General features: G+C 44.1%; 1 protein-coding gene across 1 annotated transcript; it reads right to left on the bottom strand.

The window, feature by feature from the left end:
- Positions 1-3148: 3148 nt before the first annotated feature.
- On the bottom strand, positions 3149-21920 carry LHX2 (LIM homeobox 2; the record flags this gene model as incomplete). Its single annotated transcript, XM_079544897.1, has 5 exons — positions 3149-3436; positions 10581-10786; positions 17825-18207; positions 18688-18890; positions 21693-21920. 5 exons carry the CDS (start codon positions 21918-21920, stop codon positions 3149-3151), a joined length of 1308 nt encoding a protein of 435 aa, XP_079401023.1.
- Between the last annotated feature and the right edge of the window lie 1006 nt (positions 21921-22926).

Here is a 22926-nt window from a genome sequence, read left to right as displayed (position 1 = left end):
CTCTCACTGTTATCACATATTGCTTACAGAGATACCGTCCCTCCGTGCTGTATATCAAAGTGTGTCTACTCAGCATTCTTAAGATCAAACATTCTTCCTTTGCTCGACAAGAACAATCCAGTATGCTGCCAGGTACCAAGGTGACTTAGAATTGTTTCTAACGTGTGTTTTCCTTTTTTACTCTTTATTGTGTATGAACTCAAAGACAAAATATCTGCATTATCTTAAATAATCTAGATAAAATGTATTTCAAAAAGTTTCTTGAGTCAAAAGGTAGCAAATCATTGTATGTATTTTTCATATATAGGTTTCATTATATTCTCATTCTAAGTTACTCTTTAGTCTCTTTCATATTTAAAAAATGAACTACACACCTATCATGCAAAATGTAAAGAAGTATGTTCAACTAGATCAAATTAGATATACAGTAAAAATACACTTTCAAAGAAATATCATTTCCATTTTTTGTTCATGTTTTTAACAGAATTTCAGACTAATACATCAAATGCGGAACTGTACAAGTATGTGAAGAAACATTAGGATTGCAGTAGTAAAAAAAATGTACAGCATTCAAAACCAACAAGCTCTAAACAACCAAACAATACCACAGGATTGAAACAATCATGGGGGCAACATAGGTCATTGGAGCCAGTGAGTGAATCCTAATGCACCTACATAAAGACCCTACATAGAATATTGTCTCTTATTTATATGCAAAATCCCTGATTTGATTAAACTGGACAATTTATCTAATTGTCTCCTATAGTTTTCAGGTAATATTAACACTAGAGGATTCCCCTTCATAAATTTCAGTCATTTGAAAAGGCAATATTGAGAATTGTTTTGAAAGGTATTTCCAGCCGTGTGGATTCAGGTAGTTAAAACACAAGGTCACAAATAAGAACCATCAACAGTCGTCTGCTATATCAGCCGTAACACTTACAAATTCAGGATTCTGTTTTTTAAAACTTCTGACAGGTGAACACACAGCATTTGTAATTATGGGCTGTATCCATTTAATATTGGACCAACATTGCCTTTTAAATCAAGAAAAGAAACAGCTAAGCATGTCAAAAATAAAAATAAGAATCTCCAAGGTAGTTGACAATGAGCAAAACTTTACACACAGCAGAATCTCTGTGCCTGAATTTCTTCAGAAGGCAGATACGTTCTCTGTTACAGTTCATAACCAGTACAATTTACTTATTAGACACTTCTATTTTGAGAAAAAAAATGCCTTGGACAAATCTGTAAAGGCAAATAATTAAACCCGAATTAGCTTTTAAAATGTTCCATCATTGTGCATGAGCACAAAGGGCTATGCTAGTCTGTTAGTCTTAGAGAGCAGAACGTAATTCCCTTTACCTTTATCTAAGCTGGTTACGATTTTTAGAACTATCTCGCCTTTCAGATAACTCACCTGATTTTTTTTTTTAAGCAAAAGCATGAAAAAAGGTTAATATATGACCCAATTATGTCAGCACTTCTATCCACAGTCCTCCTTCTCTGAGATCTCTCACCAAGCTTGGAAGGAATGTGGCTTGCACAAGAATGGCAAATTTTCAGCTGAGAAAGCTGAATAAATACAGTGCTTTTAAAACCAAAGCATTGTTACCGAAAGGTCTGGCCCAATAAATCATCTTCAGTGCTCTGAAAAGGGCGAACAACACGAATACTGGCACCTGTCTTGCTGTTTATTTGGAATCATCTTTTATCGATCGTGATCCGGTGGGATGACAGAGCGCTGCTGCTGCAGAGCCGCCTAACAGCGCCCGGCAGTCGGGCTGCGGCGGGTTTGAAAGGGAACGGCCACACGCACGTGGTGTGCAGCTCCAGATCTGTACAACTGCTGGGCAGACAGCAGAGCGTAACTCATCCTTACACATATTTAAACTTTGCTGAGGTATTTCTTTAATTACAGAAAAGCATCTTTAAGAACAGTAGGAAAAAGAACTCAAAATATCAGTTATATTCTGCACTTTTTTTTCTCCTGGAGAATGAATTCAGTCATCTTCAAAGGTCCATAATAGTTAAAGGAATAATCACATTTATTGGTACTGATAATGTAATATTCTTCCTTGGCTTTTTATTCCTTCAAAGCATTACGAAAAATGTAAGGCTGTGACTTTGTAAAATATAGTTTTGCCTCATTTTTGCCCACCAATTTTGTAAAATTACCTGAAATACTTCCGTCTTTTTCCTAGGGAAAATATTACCTAATGCCACCTGTTAGCAGAGCGCTGGTGGCCGCACGGCCGGCAGGTACCTCGCCTGCCTCCACCATGGAAGGGGACGAGCCATCTCCTGTGCTAAAGCAAGACTGCTTTCATGAATGCCAGCTGAAGTCAAGCTTTTTTCACACAACAAAATTAAGTATATTTTGTCTGTTTGAATTTTAACAGTATCTGATGATTTCTATCTGCAACTAACATTTATTTCTCTATACTGCAAATAGCTAGACTGTTGCACAAGGCAGACTTCTCACCCATATATACTTCAGGAACAGAAGAAATGTATACATCACATTAGAGTTATTCTAGGCAGATACCATGTTTGAAGTGCAATTTTCTAATCCTTTTAAATACAATCAGCCTATCTGGATTGTGAAACTCACGTTAGATGTAACTGTAGCCATTATGAAGTAGTTTCCAGAAGTGGTTTTATTATTGGTTAGATTTTACAAATTCTGGTATTCAAACAGACTTTGACTTCAAACTTCTAAAACAACAAAGCAACCAATGAAAGACTTAGGACTACTCAAAGTAACAAACTCTTATCATTTTTGCCCTGGTCATAAATATACAGAGAGAAAAAGAGAGAAGTGGACACGGAATTCAAAGTATGTAGATAAAACAGTGTATAAGGCACATGGCAGTCTTTGAAAATACAGAAGCTTTAGCCAACTTAAATTAATTGCTGTTTCCCTTGCTCAGTCCACAAAACTGTACAGTTACACAAATGTTGTGTTGCAATAGATCTTCCAAGTTATTCTTCAGTCCATACTCTGTAACACCAGAACACTAATTTCCTTCTGTTTTCTTAGGAGAGATCCTAACGGTGGTTAGTCAGTTGCTCAAAGCCTCTATTAAAATACACTTGGAATTTCAACTAAGGATAATTTCTTTTTTAAAGAAATTATTAAGAGTCATCAGAAAAGATTTGTAAGAGTTGTCTGTGAAGGACTTCGGGATTCATGAACCTCAAGACTTCCGGGCACTGACGTCAAGACAGATGTCACAGTAGGCATAGTAGGATTAGTCAAGTCCGTTAAGGTAGTGGGAGTGCTGGATGGACTCATGGAGGCATTGGATATTTCTGATGCAGGACCTGATGGGGTCCCTGCTTGGAGTGTTGAATCTGAAGTCTTATCCACCCCTGTGTTTTCTTGACGTAAGAGGTTCCGTCTGAATTTGGCTCGAGCATTTTGAAACCAAACCTGAAATAGTTTAATATAACAGGGTAGCATTTAAAGAGCTGCAGTGTTTAGAAAGCAAAAGCAAACTCACAAATTCATCAAAGCTTGAATGGGGGAAGATGCTTTTATGGTAACATGTAAGAAAAGTAGCCCCAGTCACGAAAAGTGTCCTCTGGACGCCTATGAAGCCTTCCTCTTTCCCTCTCCTGCAGTTCTCTGTGTAAACAGTCTGCCTGGGGCAGAAACAGGCTGAGGAGGGAGGAGGGGAGTTGTGTTAAGGCTGCCTGTGAAGATGCCGATAGGTTTGGGGGCTCCTGCAAACGCTCAATTTCTCTCGCTCCTAGAAGTACTTCTCAGGATGAGATAGAAATCAAGCATCTGATGAATACAAGCTAATGGGTTTGAGCACCTCACATCTCAAGTCTGCCTCCCATGGCATGCAGCAGTGACCTGGCCTGCAGTGCCCTGCCTGCCCGTGCTCCTGGAGCCCTCCTGGGAGCTTTCTCATGCCTCAGCCTCAGCAGCACTCTCATTTTTTCTGCCTCTCTTTCTTACTCTTCTTTCTCAAATGCTTCAGCTCCTATGCCATGCTCATTTTAAATTTTTCCATCCTGGAATAATGATTGAAAAAGTGTCTTGAGTGGTATTAAATACTCACATTACATTAAAAAAAAGTGATTTCAGAATAGGTGATATCCATATACAGCAAAGTTGTTTCCAAGATTTCTACTTCCTGCATTATTTATTATCTCACTATATGTAAAGGACAAAAATAGGACTTCAGCTTTTTCAGTTAAATTGCTGCGTTTAGGTCAAAGTTAATAACACTCTCCAAGCAGAGTTTGTTTAAAGATATAATACTTTTCTGACCTATTTGAAAATAGATATAACAGAATTTATTTCTGAAACTCACACAAAATCTAGGAACAGAATATTATGTGGATTAAATTTGAGAATGTCATTAAGTACTCCATATTCAACTTGTTGGTGCCATCCAATTCTACTGCTGCAACTAGCCGAAATTCCACAGTGCTTGTTTATCAGGAGGCCTTCTGTCACTGCCACTTTCTCTGTAATTGACTCAGTGCTGATCCCACTGTTCTCACATTGACCTATTTAAGGAATAAGATCGAGTCTTTCAATTCCAGGTGTAATTAAATTCATCATCTCTGTGTCTGTCAAAGAAAGGAACTGAGAGAGTCAAAGTACCTGCTCAGCCTTATTCCATCAGATTTCTCCCCCGTGGTTCATAGAGGAAAAATAAGTGTGCAGAGCTCACGAGGCTGTGATGTGGTCACAACATCCTACACAGAAACTCTGACTTCTAACTCTGAGCCAGCCCAGCTCCTGCTGCAAGATCTGCTTTAAGCTAGACTGCTAGCAGAGGAGTAATGCACAACAAAGTTGCAGTCCTGTGAAGTCTCCTCTTTCTCCTCTCATCTCACCAGCTGCAGTAAGAATTGATGAAGATGTCTCAGACCATTTTTCCTTTGACTGGTTTGCTTCTCATCTGCAGATGGTCCAGCCCCAAGTTTCCCCTATTATGCACTCCTGCTTTTTCTCAGGAAAGCCATCACCCCCAGCCAAGGATCTGTAAGTGCACGCACTCCCTCTTGCACTTCCTCCCATCAGTGCCACAAGGAAATGATTCTCAGGCATTGGTTCTCGTGGTGGCCATGAGAGCTGCATTCATACCTTACACTCCCACTTGTTTCTGAAAGTTTAGCATTTCAAAGCAGTTTATGACTGTGCTCCCTTTGTTAAAACACTTAGTTTAAAGAGTAAATATTGGTTTTACATATATCAAGAAAACAAAAATCTTCTAGATCAGCACTGGCAAAAATATATGTATTATTTTTTTAAACAGTCCGTAATAGCAGTGATGCTATTAAAGGCCAGTGATGCTGTATGAAAACAACAAATGCAGTACTTTTGCTTGAAACATTGTCAGCTTGCATATTCCTCTCACATGGCTGCTCATTCAGAGCCTGCAAGAAGGAGAAGTGGAAGAGCCACTGCACGGCTCTGAGCCAACCTCCTGTGCAGGGTGTGCGGGTGAACCAAATTACTTTTGCTCTGGTCATTCAAGCTGTAAAATCTCAATCACCAATGAGTAGGAATGGTAAAAATCAGCAATTCTATCACTTTTGGGATTGTTTTACCTTTCTATAGAGATCGTTTATATTTGTCCCACAAATGAATTTATTTGGCTTTGATTTTTTTAAAATACCCTTTCCGAAAAGGATCACGTGTATGAAGTTTAAATGTAAGTTTAGAGAGGTGCCACTGTTGATATGTACCATAGTTACATCATAATTAAAGCAGATAAAATCACTAGTCCAGTTGTGCATACACACACACCTCTGCAAAATTTCACATTAGTGTTCACTGAAAAGATACTTGTTTACGTATGTCAAAGTCTGAAATATGAGTAAAATTTCCATTCCTACTCACAGACAATTTTCTTGTGTAAAGTATGTGAAACTGCAGAACAGCATTTTGTTCAGTCCAGCTGCTCCTTAACTTTCACAGGGCAAAAAACTCTATGGTATTATTTCTGATTCTGATTTGAAATGTACTAAGAAAATGAGCAAGATTGTTGGTGCTTCTGTATTCCCCTCTGTCTTCTACTAAACATGAAAACCTGAGCCCAGATGGCTCTCAACCACTAATGCTGCTTTCAGGAGTTGTGAATGTGAGGTGGTTCATCCTCTCTTTAGCAGTGTTAGCTCACATCAGGCATAGAAAATATTTCATATTCTTGCAAGCATTATAAAAAAAACAGACAATATGACCCTTTCTCCTTCTTCCTCACTGAGTTATTGTCAAGGTTTTTCAGCTAATGACTACAGAGCTCTCTCAATTCGTCTAACAATAAATATTTGCGTTATTACTGAAAAGGCATCTAAATATTTCTTAGCTGAAATTCTGAAAATGCTGTGTTTTATTATAGAAATGAATAACAAAATAATTATTGTAACAATAAAATATTGTAACATATTGTGATATTCCAGTATGCAATTAAGATACAGAAGTATTTAGCAAGGGCTTCACATTGAAGAGCAGTGAAAGAATTGGAACTATTGTTTTCTGAGCTGTAGGAATGCAGTCCTGATTCTCTGCTGCTCTGCACTGCTACTCAGAGCTGTGCACAGCAGTGTGTAGGAGCTGCCAAGGCAGGACTGCTGCCCCGTGCAGAATGGCAGCAGTGCTGCACCCGGAACAGCATTACATTGAAGTAAAGAAATAATCATCCAAATATACATAACTGAAAGAATTGTTCCAGAAGGACTTAACTCACATCAATTACACAATTAGGAATCTGGCCTTCTGAAAAAACAAACAAAATCATTGAGAAGTATGTAGTGTTTTTCTGTCCAACTGTATCATTTACAGGGCTGAGCTATTTCAAATCAAAGGGGAAAAATATGGATTAAAAACTCCCAGTGAAAAATAAAAGCAGCTGTGAGATCCACTGATGCTCCTACATTCTGGTGAGCAGAGCTGAATGCCTGTCGCTGGGCACTCAGCAGCTAGGCAGAGTGGTGCTGCAGTTAAAATGTTATGCTAGTGCTATCTGCACAACTAGTTCAGCTCTCTTTGTCTCCATTCTCCAACTGTAAAATGGGAATAAAATATTATCTCCATAAGAAAGGAAAGTATTGATAATAAATATGCTAAGTGTTGTAAAGAATTCTGATACTGTCATGTATGAAGCCAAGCAATCATCTGAGATAACTTAATTTTGTAATGTCTCCATTGTTGCAATTGTTATATGCTGGTTGTAGAAACAAAAATGTAAAGGATGTGTATGTGTAAAGCACATAGCAAACTGTTCAGTCACTGCACACACATTCTGGCTGTTCTGTCCCTATTATTAAGTGCACAGTTGAAAGAACTGTAGGATATTATAGGAACAAAGTCTCAGTAAGTCGTCCGCAGTATGCTGACCTAAAGCAAACCTTCACCACAGAGGAGTGCAGGAAACTCATGCATGATTGAGAAAATTTTCATATTTGTCAACTAGTGGAAAGTTAGCAAAGTGCAAATGTATGCAGTAACCTTTGGGAGGTCTTCAGAGCAACATTATTGGAGACGATTCCAAAAGGATGAGCAGTGTAAAGACACCACTGAAAACAATGGTTCATGTTCCTAAACTGCTTCTGCCGGGGGTACGGCAGACCTGGCTGTATTGCAGACTCCTGGGTAGAGAGGAGGTCCGCATAGCTATGGCCAGCAAATCCTATGTCCTTATGTCTACCTACTTCCACCTTCACTTTCTGAACTCACAAAAATAAAGATCAATTCCAAATGAGTAACATTTATGACATTTACTTGGCTTACCATTAACTGGTCACTTTAATTACAAATGACAGTTCACAGCAATGGGCTTGTGCTCCCTAGCTGCAGTTGCATTAAATTGCAAACATGAGGCTAAATGAGAGTCAAGATAAATCAAACAGGGAGTAAAAGTATAAAGAGGCTTACTGTAATTCTAATGTGTTTACTTTAGGAAAATAGCCTGCATTACAGGGCCACTGAAGGAAACGTCATTCTTGAAGCAGTGTGTTACATTTCCCTGCCATTCTGCTTCTGGATTTGGCCAGCTGATGACTGATTGTATACAAAGGCAAGACAGAAGTCAGGTCTTCCAAGTCTGATATTACAGATCATTAAGAAGATGGACAAACTCGGTTCTGATTTACAGATAAACCACCTTCATTACATGTTATATGGCACTGCCTTTACATTAAGGGCTCTAAAACATTAGGAACTCTGCTATGTGCGTTTGGAAATCCCACCGGTTTCAGAACAAGAGAATTTGTTTGTCCCTTCATCTGCTACCTTATGCTTTCTATTAAAATACATTCTTCTAACGATATATGAAGTCATTATCTTTCATCTGCTGAACTGAAATCTGAGCATACAGAAAATAGAAGAGCTTACAGATACACCTAGAAATAATACAGGGAAAAAGAAAATTTCTCACCACTGGAATGTGTGCGCACACATCTGGGAGTCTGTGCGCCTCTAGTATGTAGGACAGACTAATACTAATGGTGTTTGTTTAGATCAGTAGTGTCAGGGAATTACTTTGTGTTCAGTAAATGACACAGATAGAATGCCAACCTTTCTGGTACAGAAGAATTAACAAGTGACACTATCTCAGTAACCAACATCATGAAGAGTTTTCCCCAGCAAGGAGCAACCTTGAAACTTGTACAGGTAAACTTTAGTGTTTGAAAAATTACCTCCACAGCTTCACAAGACCGTATTATTTGCTCTCAAAGGTTAGAAATAAGCCAACTGGGCACAAAGATTCCAAAATATTTTTTAATAAATATTTTTTAACTGGCCCAAATTAATTTTCAAACACAAACACCAGCAAAGTATAAAGTAGAGAATGCTCCTAGCAGACAGGAAAACTCAAGCAATACGAGACAAGGTATCACTCGGAGTCATTTTCTTGAAGTGCCTCCAACAGATCATCCTCTGTGTGCAGTCCCCACCACCGTTACCTTGCAACTCTCTTTATCTAAAGACACCCAGAGATAAAGGAGTATTTAACTGTGGAAGTAAAAGAAGTGAAACACTAATTACCGAAACCATGAAAAAAAAGTTAGTGAAATTGTAAGGGATTGGCACAAAAAAAAAAGCACACCTTAAAACAGGAAGTTGTATTTAATATGGAAACAGAAGCAATCAAGAAACTGAAATAGAGACTGAATGGAGACATGGAGTTCAGTTTTGGAAATGAGGAAATGTAAATAAGAAGGAAGGGACAGATAAAATGTCTTAGAAAACAGTTGGAAGGACAGACCTGTGAGGTGAAATAAAAGGAGAGATGGAAGTCAGGTGGTGGTGCAGGTTGAGGAAAGAAAACAGAAAGATGACCAAGACAGAGGTGTTTTCCAGACACGGAAGTGATTTCTTCACACACTGTGTGAAATTTCTAAGATAATTCAGGTGTGAATACACTGTAACAGACAGCAGATATTACTGAAGTGTGCAAACTGATGATGAAATGAAGAAGTTTCAAAATAATGATAGCTAAATGCTGAAAATCCTTTCCTCCACATGCGTGGATAAAGGAGAGCCGCTATAAGAGACACTATGCCAAGTGCCAGGATGTGCACCAGTAATGAAGGAGGAATCCGTTCCACCACTGCAAATCAGCTTCAAAAAACAAACAAAATCCAGTTCTGGGGGATCTAGCCAAGAAAATGAATTACACACAGTCTTTTATTAGCAGTTTTTATTAGGAAGCCTACAAACCTTTAGGTATTAACTCTGTAAGACCCACAATATCTCCAGTAAAGTCAGGTTTTTCTATATTTTTGTCTACTGCCCTCTGTTTGGCTGCAAGAGCTATCCACTGTGCTTTCCCACGAGTCCATCTCTGAGCTCCAACTTTCTCTTTGAGGCCCCAAACTTTATTTTTCTATTATTAAGATCAATTTAAAGATTTCAGTTCTGGATTCTGGAGCATCACAGCTCCTATATGCCTAAATTTATCTCTAGTTACAGTTATTGAATAAGTGCCCATTAAAATGGACTTACTGAATCAGAACTACAAATTAAAATGGAACTGAGCCAACTTATATTCTTACCTTTCCTTCCCATAAAAACTCAGAGCATGTACCCTCCTACTTGAAAAAGTACTTTCAAAACAGTCTTCTTTCACTCTAAGCTCTATGCTATGACTAAACAAAATGTATCTTTGCGAAATTAAATGTGTCCTCTTGCATTTTGACAGAAAAGAGATCTTTCCTGTCCAGATAAAATAGATCCAAATGCCTGATTACTTTCTTATAAAGACAACTGCTCACATTAATTTCTAAATTAAAACCTATTTACATTAACTGAAATAATTTACTTTTTCTCGCAGCAGATCAGAAGTCGAACCATGCACCAGAGTTAACTAACTTCAGGAAAGTAAGCAGACCCAAACCTTCACAACTGCCATTAAAAATCAGAGCGCAAGCGATCTGCTTTTGGGAAGCTGAAACTAAACAACTTTTCTCATACTTTCCAGAATTGAACTGAATTTTCCCAGAAGGTATGAATGACTATGAAAAGCTCGAGGATAAGCAAAATCCACAGCATTCCAAACATAAAATTGATATTTTATTTACTTTTCAAGACAAAAGACTGCTCTTCTTACCTGAAGAACTCTTTTGGTCAGGCCAGTTTTCTGAGCTAGCTGTTTCAAGTCCTTGGCATCAGGATTGTGGTTAATAGCAAAGTATGACTTCATTGTCCGCAACTGGTGGTGTTTGAATGATGTCCTCATACGCTTTGTTTTTTGATTGCTGGGGTATTGCTGGTCTCTATCCAGGTGGTCACCATCGTTTTCATTGCAGCTTAAAGCTTAAGGCAACAAGAGGAAAAGGCGTGGAAATCTATTGCTCCGTGACCAACATTGTTTGCAGTTCATCTGAGTGCAGCAATTAAAATAACATACCATGGCATGTATTGTACTGGTACAAACCCTACTTGCCTTCCCCTCCATTTCTGCATCTTCTATGTTTCCCTTACAATAACCAGTCTGCAAGGACCCTCACCTGCCTCTTTATGGCTTTTAAAATGTCAAGTCTGTTTCCTTTTTTCTTTCCTCCATCTCCACACAGCCTTTCCTCCACTTTCTGTTTGTAGGACAGTAGCTGTCCTCAACTCTGTAAAGTGTTTTAATGTACTTTGTATCACTATAAATTGCATTGTAATGTACAAAGAAAGCTGCACAATAGAGTCCACTTAAACCTCGATGGAACAGACCAGTTAAAATTATAATTATTTCCTCCATCAAACTAAACCCTGTAGAGTACAAGAGAGACCATTAAATGAAACACTATAAAAGAAATAAAGTTTGTAGGTACCAGACAGCAAATTATAATTTGACTAGCTCGAGAAATAAAGCTGTTAATACAATATATCAGCACCAAATTCAAAATTAATTTTTTTTATTATTAATATTTCACTCTTTAAGTATTTGAAAGTAATAGTTTGAATGATTGATTCTCTTAAAATCTTTTAAATCACTGAATGGGAATGACTGATACATTTGCATAAATTAAAGTCTGCAAGAGACCTCTGCAACCAAGGAACACTGCAATAATTATCCAATTGTATTGCATGTTGAATGCCAAGCAAAACAGTCTCACGGACCAAAAGTCAATCTTGATTTATATGTGCATGCAGCAAGTCATAGAAAAACTCTGGAAAAAAAAAAAACCATTAAGCACCAAGCTTAGATTCAGTAAAAAAATCATGGATCTATCTAAAAATTAGCTCTGACGAGCTGTCATTCATTTACTTTTTCTGCACCAATATCTGCAACTCCCTTTTAATTCCCTATAAGTTTTATGTTAAAAGTAATGACAACTCACCAATGTCTGTTCTGTGCTGCATGCAGAAAAAAACCTCTCACAAACACATTTTAAAATGTGAATTATTGGTGAAACTCTTAAGCAGATAAACAGCTTTTTTTTCACTTATCCACTACAGCTCATTTGCTACAATGGAGTACATCTCATGGACATGCATTTATTTGTAGTCTAACTTAACTTCATATCATTTATCAGTTTTTTAGCCCTGCTGAATACATACGATTTCTGAAAGGCATGCATTAAAATTGCTTTTTAAAAACCTACATTAAATGTGTGTTCTTATAAGAAAAACATGCAAAGAGAGACAATGGAAAGCAGTTCAGCAGCATGTACTGTAGCTGCTTTGTGAACTTCAGCTTCTCAAAAACTTTTTACAAGCTATGGTGCAGTACAAACGAGGCCTGCGAGAGCTCAGTGCTACAACATCTCTGTGCTTCTGTACTGCTACAATTAAAAAAAAAAAGACAAAAATTGTGCTGTACATGTAAGTGTGTGTGTGCATACATCTGTATAAACCCTTCACAGTCAGCTTCCTTATGCCAAATTCCTAGTAATAAGAAGCATTTCTGCTTCTTGTCATGTATGGAGGAACCGGAGCATCTGAACTTAGAAGGTGTAAGACATACAAAAGGAGATTGTAAAATCATAGAATCCATGGAGCTGGACAGAGTGCAGCAAGATCTGTCTTTTGGTTGAAGAACTGAGATCCAAGGTGCAAAGCTGCAGCGATCCCACCAGCCCCAGAATCCTTCACAGCTAAGTTCTTCCTCTGAAGAATACTGTGAAGAATAACTGAAACTATATTGCTTATAGCAAATGGCATTATGGAAATGTAGAACAACATGGTATTTGGTTCTAAACATACAGAGTTTCATATATTAGAAATAGAAAAGATCTCTGTGTTCCCTTAAACGCTTTCAAATTCCAGAAATAACAAGGCCAAGAGCTAGGAGAAAATGCACCAAAATATCTATCTGGAGGACTGAGATCTGTTCATGTTGATATGCAACAAAACAAGTCCTACGGCTACTAGTAGTTTGATTTTATCCTCTTCTGTAAAGAATGATATACAATCAGGACCCAAGAAAATAGACTTGATTCTAAACGCTCCCAGAAGGGAATGAAGGTATCAGCTTTTCATCAAGCCCTTACTTGATAATGAGCAATTTGCTCTATGAATTTCTCACAATTCTTAATAAAAATAATACTAAAATAGCAGTAAATATGCACCACTCTTGTCCTTTGCTGGGGAGAAAGTCACAAAGCAGATTTTGAAGTGCGTGAGAGCATGAGCTGCTCCTTACCAGGCACCACCCAGCTTGACATTAATGCCAGTCTCACATGTGGTTGTGGTACTTGGCACCATCTCCAAAATGCTGTTTTATTAGATCTGATCCGATGTACGTCTCTTACATCAACATGCCATGTCTATGGGCATTGCAGGTGTGGAGGTACAGAAGCACAAGGAGGTTTGCAGAGTGGAGTTTCTGCAGAAGGTGCCACGATGCCAGACACCATACAGGCTCCTCCTGCAGCCCGCTGCTTTTCAGGCACGTGCTCCCTGTTCCTTTGTGGCATCCCTGTGTGTCTCCCAAAGGAACTGCTCAACCACCCATGCTTACAGTTCCCATTCAATTGCAGTGCCTAGGACTCATGCTGGGAATTTCAGAAATACAACTGGCAAAATTCAGGTCAAACTGAAGAGTTTTAAATTAACCATTTCATTTCTGCTTTGTGATAAAACAAATTCTGAAGTGGTGCCAAGTGTCTTTTAGATCCCAGACCATTTATTTCTAGGCCCTTTCTGCCCCCCAACAGTCCCACACCAGACCATTGCCCTCCCGTCCCCCGGCTGCTCTCAGTTCACAGCCTTACCACAGCATTGTGACAGAGATTCCTTTTGGCCACAGAAAGTGAAGTCCACTGAGAACATCACTAGCAATTGGGTCCTGCTCCCTAAGATCAATATTGGTGATCAAAATATCATGTACAGAATAATGTGCACAGCTGTCTCTAAAACCAACTTTGTGAGAACAAAGAGGGATGCACTGTTATCCTTACAGTAAATACTATTTGAAGAAGAAAACTCAGGAGCACTGCTTCATACTTCGATCACCAGACTGTGTGCTGGGAGTCAGAGCAAAGCACGTGCTTTGCTAGCAGGTAGAAAAGTTATGGAACGTGAAGAAGATGGGAAAGAGGAATTTCCTTGGGAGGAACTTCTCTTCTTAGTAGTTTGTTTGACATGTCAAGTTACCCAAAAAGAAAACAAATGAATCCTGATGCTGAAAGCATGGTGAAACAAGAAGCACATTAGGAGCACGTATCAGCTAGCCGTTCTAATGGCTCTGGAACATGCACCCCTTTCCTTCTGCAAGAGACCTCTGCCTGGAGACAGAACTTAGGTTAAGGAGATGGGGCAGGGCTGCGGCCCCGTTTGTTGCTGGGTAGGAGCACTCGAAGGACTCTGTGGAGAAACAGTGGGGTCGGAAGCAGCCTTCCTCCCCAGTGGCAGGAGGAGACAGTCACCGGAACCCTCATCGCAACCAGGATTAAAATTTAACTCGGCTCCCGTAAGGAAGCCGTGGTGTGCGGAGCACGCGACGTTTCCCCCCTGCCGCTGGGGCGCCCGGCGGCACCCTGGAGAAGCACCGGGCAGGGCCGCAGAGCGCGGGGCGCGGAACGGCGGCCCTGCCACGGCACCCCAAGGGCGGCCCGGCCCCGCGGCGCCTCTAGGGGGAGAGAGCGGCCCGGGCCCGGAGCGGACAAAGGGCGGGAGGCGGCCGGGCCGGGCGCTGCGGGAGGAGCCGTCCGCGGAGGGCTTTTCCCCTCAATTAAGCCAATTGAATGGCGCTGAATGGCCGGTGCGAGCGCGCCGTCGGTCCCCGCGCTCCGCGATTAACCCGGCCGGCCGCGGATCCGCTCTGCCCGCAGGGTCCGGAGCGGGCGGAGGCTGCACGGGGAGCCCACGGGACACGGCGGAGCCCCCGGCAGCCCCGGGCCGGCAGCGCGCCCTGGAGAGCGGCTGCTTGCGCCCGGGGTGACCCGTCCGAGCGCCGGGGAAAGAAAAGGAGGAGGGGAAGGACGGAACTCTCATTTTTTCTTAAGAAATTGCTGTGAAACGACCCCTATTTTAGCTGTGGCTTCTGTTTGCTCGTTCTGCTACTGTACCCGCGGGAACGCTGATTTTGAGCTTTCGGTCCCGGAGGACGTGAGGAGAGAAAAGAGAAATCAGCTCTGCGAAACTTTCCGGGTTTTTCCGAATTCCGTCGAGAGAAAACTTTCCGCAAAGGCGCCTGCAGGGCGGCGATCCGCAGAGCCCCGCGCTGCCACACGGAGCGGCCCGGCCCCGCAACGCGCCGCAACGCCCCGCAGCACGCAGCTAGCGATGGAAGGAAATGTTTCTCGACACCTTTGCTGTTTGCACAGATCACGGGTGTTTTACCAGCTCGTGCCGCCCCCAGCCCCTACAACTATCATGTTAAGGGATATTTTACTGTCTTCATATTAAAGACAGACCAGATAGACATGAATAAAATATAGCAAGCTGTGGGAGGTTTGGGGCCTAATTCACAAAGGGAGCGTTCAGAATTCTTTACAGGTGCGTCTGTGTTCAGCAAGGTTTCAGCCACTGATTTACTGACCTAAAAAAAAAGGAAAACCAAACAAAAAAAAAAATCAAAATCCAACCCCAAAGTGAAAAAAGGAGCGATGATCACAGAACACACTTTGGGGGGTGGGGGGAGGGGAGGGAAAAAAAAAAAACACGAAATCTTTTTGAAGTTTCGGCATCCTTCTAAGCTATTTTCCACTTGTCAGGCTCCATCCACATCCAGAACTCATCGTCCCCGTGCAAACAGCGTTTCGTTTAAGTAGAAAAAAAGAGGCAGCGAGCCAGACCAATTCACGTCGCAGATGAATGTTTGCTGCTACTTACGAAATAATTCCCATCTCAACTCCGGCTGTATTTACGGGTCCCCCTTTTCCCACCACCTCTGGGTGTAGATTTATTTACACAAAGTATTCTACACAAATTACCAGCAACAAACACTCTCGAAGGACAATATTGTTCGTTCCTAGTGCAATTCTCAGAAGGGAAGGAGAAGGTCCATTAAAAATAACTCGAGAGAAACCATCACGCACTTTTCAACGGTCTCCTTTAGAAGACACAAAATAGAAGGCTTTGCAATCATTTCCTGCTTTGTGAAATTTTAAACCAACAGAACACCCGCTCTGATTTCCAAGCTCAATGGCACTTATTACCATATAAATTAATTGATTATTGGTTTAATAAGCAGTTAAGTAGATAAATAGCTTCAGCAGAGAGAAGCTGAAGATTCCTCGAAGACCTGTTAAGCTTCAGTTACGGGGTCTAACCCAAAATTAGAAAAGCAAAACGGGAGGGCAATTATTTTTGAACGATTTGTTAAGGTACATTTAAGGACGGTTCCTTCGGGAGGTCAGGGAGCGGCAGGGCTTTCTCAGACTGCTCCCAGCCGGGACAGATGCCGCCGGTTCGGTTACAGGTCCTTTGAAACCGAACATCTGCCCTGCACAGGGGGACAGCGGAACGGCAATTACAGTCGAATCCCTCCGAAAAGGAAACATTTTTAAACGGGCAGGACGCACATTTTCTGAGCGTTTGAAAGCTCGCAGTTGCACACACCTTTCACCACGGGACACCTACGGATTTTTGTACGGATTTCCATATTATTCAGCTATCGGTAAAACCCGCGATTGGTGGCAATTTTGTTCCTGAGGCGTACTTGGCACTCGGAGACGCTCCTTTTCTCCTTGCCATTTTCAGCACAAACCCTCGGCTCCGGCTCCCCGTTCCCCACGCGTTCTCTCTCCCTGCCCGCTGCCCGGTCCGGATGCTCCCCTCCCCCCTCCCCCCCCATCTGGCGCCACCTCGGGGAGGCAAAACGCGACGGAAGGACGGGAGCCCTACGGGACGAATCTGAGCCCCGCAGATTGAAGAGAAATCGCGCTCGAAACAACGGGAAACATCGCAAACAATACGGAAGTGGCACAACGAAACGCGCGCCTAACGGGACAGCTTATGGGTGCTCAGGTCTGAAGGAAACCCCACCTCCGCCTTGAGTTCGAACCGCACCGAGATCTAAGCGTTTTCTACCGTCCAAGAACTTTTCCCTTTTGCACACAAGGAGCAGCGCCGGCGATCACGGTGTTGTGGCGAGGGAAGGAGGGAGGCAGGAGACTGCCCGAATTCCTTTACCTACGGAATTACAGTGCTGTTATGGTGGGGAGATTAAACGAGGAAGGACATCAGCTCAGCAGCTGAGCGCATAGAGCCTGAGACACGGAGTTCCTGCGCAGTCCGCAGGCTTGTGGCTGTCACCGGGTTTGCCCACTTTCTTCTTAGTGCTGTTCTCAGTTAAGAGGAAGAGGCTGCGACTCGAGGCAGCGAATGGAGATGCTGTGAGTTTCCTGACTCCTCTGAATCACCTCTGATGCACACAAATCCGGCCGAGTCTGGCACCGCAGGAGCAGTCTCGAGGCTGCTGCAGCACATGCTTCCTGCAGCCCCTGCAGGCTCCGCGGGCACCGCAGCCCAACCTGCCGGGAAACAGCCACCCCTGTGCCTCCTCTCTCTCTCCTTTTCCTTCCAAAACTCCGAGGCGCAAGAGCTCGGGAGAAGGACAGAAACATTCACTCATCAGCAGCCTTTGAGGGTGTAGCTACTAAAGAAAATTCACAGCTCTCTGAAGTGCTAACTTACAATCTCTGGTTTCCAGATTTTATTTCAGGCTACACCCCCCCCCCCCCTTCTCCCCCTCCTTAACCAGATGACCTTGCTTCAAAACATTTTATTTCCAGCTGAAGTGAAAAATGCTAACATATTAGCTTCTGTAATTGCAGTTTGACAGCACTTGATCTCAATAATTATGCTGCAGCTAAACTATTATTAACGGTTTAAGCTAAAATAAACGGAAATCCCCCTTTGGAAGTGAACAGAAACAAACCGTTTGAATTGTTGGGGGAAGACAGGGTCTCTTACCTGCATTGTAGGCTGCCAGATCTGCCCCAGGCCCTGGGCTTTTCCTTTTCCTGGGTCTCCCCTTCTGGACAGTCCCCACGCCGTTATAATAAGGCAGTCCCAAAGTATTGGCAGAGCCCGCACCCAACGCTGGGCCCTTCCCAGCGGCTACATCCGAGTGATTGAAATGCACCTGGTACTCCCCCTGGATGAGAGTCTCGAAATGGAGGCGGCAATACACCAGATTGTCCTTCATGCCGAAGTGGTCGCCGGTGGTCAGCATCTTGTTGCAAGTGGTGCAAGTGAAGCAGTTTAAGTGGTATACCAAATCCCTGGCCCTCATGACCATTTCGGAGGCAGAAATCCCCAGGTGACATCTCGCACATCTCTGCACGGAAAATCTCCTGCAAAACAGAACGGCCAGAGGAGGCGGTGAGAGGCGCATCCCGCTCTTCGTCGTGTCTGCTCGGGAGACGACAGAAGAAGAGGGGCCGCGGGCCGGGGCCGCACAGAGCCGGCGCCGCACAGAGCCGCCAGCGGCCTCGGGGCCGCTTTCCACCGGCATCGCGGCGGCCGGGGCTGCCCCCCGCCCCGCGAACCGTTCCGGCGGTGGGCCCGCAACCGGCCGGGAGAACAGAGTGCCCCGAGTCCTCGGCCCCGCGCGGAGACACGCGTGGGGACGGCGAGCCCTCCCGGTACGGCTCTGCTCCCTGCCCCGCGCACAGCCGGGGAGAGCCGCGTCCCTTCCCCGCGCCATCCCCCCCGCCGGCGCTTCGGAAGCTGCCGCCCCCGGGGACCCGCGCCCTCCGACCCCTACGCAGCCCCCAGGACCGACCGGACGTGAGAAGTCCGAGCGGGTCCCCCCGCGCCGGGACGGGCTGTACCTGTAGTAATCCTCCTTGCAGTAAATGCTGCCGTCCTTGCTGAAGCAGGTGAGCTCGGACTCCAGGTTGAGTTTACATTCACAGCACTTCAGGCAGCGCATGTGCCACTGTTTGTCCACAGCCAGGAGGTAATAACGGTCGGAGATTTTCCCCCCGCAGCCGGCGCACAGGGCAGCCCGGTCACTGCTGATGGAAGGCATGGTCTGCTGGGGGAAAACAATTTCGGACCGTTAGCGAGAGGGAGAAGCGCGGGCGCTGCTGCGCTCTCCCGCCTCTGCACGGCCGCGTGTCCCCCCGCTGCAGCGCAGAGCGCGCCGTGGGGCTCCGTCCGGTCCGGCCCCGTGGCTCCCCGGGGGCAGACACTGCCCAGCCCGGCGGGAGGGGGAAACGCAGCAAGAAGGAACCTGGGAGGCGTCCGGATGAGACCCAGGAATTCTTTCTTTCTTTTTCTCTCTCTCTCTCTTTTTTTTTTTTTTTTTTTTTCTTTTATGAATTTGCCAATCCTAGGAACGAGAAAAGATGCTCCTCACCAGCCAGGTGCAACAATCAGAACAGGGAAAATCGCAGACAGTTCATTTTAAATTTGATTATTATGGATACACGGAGAGTATCTGCATAGTTAATGCTCCGTGAGTGCGTATATGTGGAGCGTGTCCGCGTGTGTATTTTCCTAGCAATAAAACTCCAAGTGAATTACGATCAAACCCCCAGCAGCTACAGTGGCACAGCCGCAGCTCCCTGCAAGCTGCTTCCAAACAAATTTACCCAAAGCTGCCGTGACCCAAAGCACCGGAGGGATCGGTAAATAAAACTGTGAAGAAGACGAGCGTAACTAAATCTGAGGTGCAGAATGTTTTATCGGGAAAACGAAATAGTGAGAAATAAAGTGGGACGAAACAACAGAATGCTTTAGATTATGCTGGGATAAACTTGGAAGCAATAAAACTAAATGTAACCCCTATATAATTTAATAGTTCAGTGTCAAATCGCAATCCAATCGAAACCCCCTGGAAAAAAGAAAGAAAGAAAGAAACAAAGAAAGAAAGAAAAACAAATACATACAAATTCTGTCAACTCCTACCAAGAGGGAGAAAAAAAAAAAAAAAGCAAAAAATATCGGAAACCGTTTAAGTGCTCTCATGTGTTTCACCCCGCACCCTAAAACAGAGTTGGAGACGAGAGGTGCAGAGCAGAGCAATATTTACGGCAGGTCTGGCAATGCCCACTTCATTCTAAACTTACTGTTATCATGGCACTCTGCTCAAAACCACACTGCAGATTTGTCCTTGTGCAAGACAACTCCAAACACTTCCCCCCCCCCCCAAACACGCAGTTTGTTTTGATTCGGGAAGGGGGGCGATCTGTTTGTTTACTTTTACCTCCTCTAGAGCCTGAAGTCCCTGCGCAAAGCGAGAAGAGAGAACGCAGCTAACGGGGAGACCCAAAAGAAAGGAGCTATTTGTTCCAGCACAGGCGAGACCGGCTGCATCCACCCAGCAATTCCAGAGATCACAAAACCCCATCGCTGTGAGCACCACTGTTTGCAGTACAGCATTTCCACTATCAGAAGTGCATGTAAACACAACGATGGCACTACGATAGCCACGAGTCCACTGATGCCTAATTTCCTTAAGGCATGAACTGAACTCCGACTGGGGATTGTTTTACACAAGAAGTAGTTTCTCATAAACCAACTTCAAATGAAACGCAACTTTTCTGCTTTGCTTATCCAGTATCAAAAATATTCTGATGCCTGGAATTGGTATTTAAGAATCCAGTATTCTATTCCACTATTCATTGCATCCACATGTGAATATAAATAAATTATATCAATAGATAAAGATATCGTGCCACAATATTTATTCCAGCAAAGAAAACTCGATATTGTTTAATTATATGCAGAAATATAAACTTAAAAAAAAACAATGACAAAAAAAAAAAACAACCAAAAAAACAAAAAACAACCAACCAAACCCTTCAGATGAGAAATCATGCTATTGTACAAAGGCTGCTCTAGCCCATATTTTGGGATTAAATAATCTCACTGTCACTTTTAAGAACATTTCTACATAACATTTAGACGTAACGCATTGATGAAGTCTTAAAAGCCATGATCGGACACCCTCCTTGCACATCACCTCACAGGACAGAGTTACTTAAATGGAATAATTTCACTCCAGAAATTTCTTTTCTTTAAAAAAAAAAAAAAGTACACGATAAATACTGACTCAGTTAAATTAATATTCTTATAAAATTTCTTCTGCTTTGCTGCTTAATTCTGGCTCGAAGGATGCATCCTTTTATCATCTAAAAGCACTGCCCACCAGCAGATATAAGATAAGATGTGGCAAAGTTACAAAGACTTGCATCCATTTCCCTGAAACTCGTCTTCCAGATCCGTTCACCATGTTCAGAAATCCAGTGCTCATGGATCTTCCTACTACAAGAAATCATGATTTAAAGATGGTAGAAATTTGGGGATTTTGTTTTGCTTATTTGTTTGTTTGCTTTTGTTTGGGCTTTTCTATGCTATAATGTCTACTTCAGTGTAGATATCTCACCTGAAAAACAACACCGAATTGGATTCTCTGGTATTTATTTCCATTCTGCAGACAAAAATTTTGCTGTGCCCAAACGTTATCTGTACAAAAAGCATACTTTGCCTCTCCCAAAAAACTTCTGAAGGCCGAACTGGCTGGGGGAAGGGAAGGCGTGCTTGGACGCTACCAAAAGGCTGCTCCAGCTTTCTGTTTCTTGCAAGAGCAGCACCGTTTGTTCCACCCAAGCGTTACTATTACTATGCATGTTATTAATAATTAACAGTTTCATGCCTTTCCCCATGGTTTTACTCAATCTTTTGGAGTGCCTTCATGCTTAAATTTCTTCCGATTTAGTATTTTGCAGACGTTTCCCCCCGATCTGTTACTTTAAGGGAAAAGCTGTATTTTTGAAGGGTTCGTTACGTTTAGGGAGTTGAACGACTCTCCCATTCCTTTGCCTCCTACCGTTTCGGTCTCTCCCCTGTCTATAGCCGAGCTGATGGCCGGTGCTTCGCTTTTGGTTCTCCGATCCATCTCGTCGATGACCCCGTGCATCTCCGAGCCGGACAGGCTGTGGAAAAGCATCGCTGAGGAAGACGAGGAGGAGGCCCCGAATTGCTGCTTCAGCTGACAGTTGTCGGGGTCCCTGCAGGAGCCCAGAACTTGCATTAAGCGGAGCCCTCCCCCATGCATCTAGCACGCCCCGTCTTTCCTCGGGCTCCGGGCTCTCCACCCGGCGGAGATCTCCGGAGCGGGGCGCAGGCTCTGATCCGAGGTTTCAAGGGGACGGGGTGCAAAGCAGGCGAGCGGAGGGGACGAGGGAGAGGGGCCGAGCGGCGCTGCGCGCCCCGGGACGCCGAGCTAGGCTGCTGCGCGGCCCCGGCGCATCCCTCCGGGAGGCTTCTTCAGCGCAGGGCTCATCGCCCCAGGTGCAGTCCCAGGCTTTATGCTCTGGCCCAGCTGACAGGAGGCTGGGCAGGCATACGATCGGGAGGAATTAATAAATAAGATAAATATATATTAAAAAAAAATACACCATCTTCGGTGAGAAATAAAAAGAGTGATGACCAGCCCCTACATCGTACAGTGCGAAATTTAGAAAGCGAGGGAGAGGGAGCGCGGCAGGCGGAGAGCAGGCTGGTGCTGCAAGAGGATGGGGCGGGTGCCCACCGTACGCACTCACAGTCCAGAGGGCTGGCAGCGGCAGCAGCTCAGGGGCAAAGTTTGCTCCTTCCCCCGCTCCTCCCCCAGCCTGCTGGAGCTCATTGGGAAAAGAAAAAGCCAAGGGGATGGAGGAAGAGTTGGATGGGCACCAGATGGGACGGGCACTCGGCGGCCCCCCTCTCTCCTTAAAGCGGCGCGGCCCGCGGGCCCAGGAGGCTGCTGGCGGGGCACTGCTGGCGGGGGGCGGCCGCGCCGCACCGCGGGGGAGCACAGCAGGAGCACAGCAGGAGCACAGCAGAAGCACAGCAGAAGCGGTGGCGGTAGCAGAAGCGGCGGCGGCGGCGGCGGTGGCGGCGGTGGCAGCGGAGCCGGAGCCGGAGCCGCCGCCCGCCGCGGTGCCTGCGAGCGGCGCGTCTGCAGCTCGGGCGCCGCGCGAGGCTCCGCGCCTTTTCTACAGCCCCTCTGACATCATGTCCTGCCCCGCCGCCATTGGCTGCCGCCGCGCCCGGGCCCGCCGGCATGTGCTCGGGGCTGG

This window comes from Tetrao urogallus (assembly GCF_951394365.1).
Source record: "Tetrao urogallus genome assembly, chromosome: 19".
Taxonomy (NCBI): domain Eukaryota; kingdom Metazoa; phylum Chordata; class Aves; order Galliformes; family Phasianidae; genus Tetrao; species Tetrao urogallus.
This window is presented reverse-complemented; position numbering and strand designations above follow the sequence as displayed.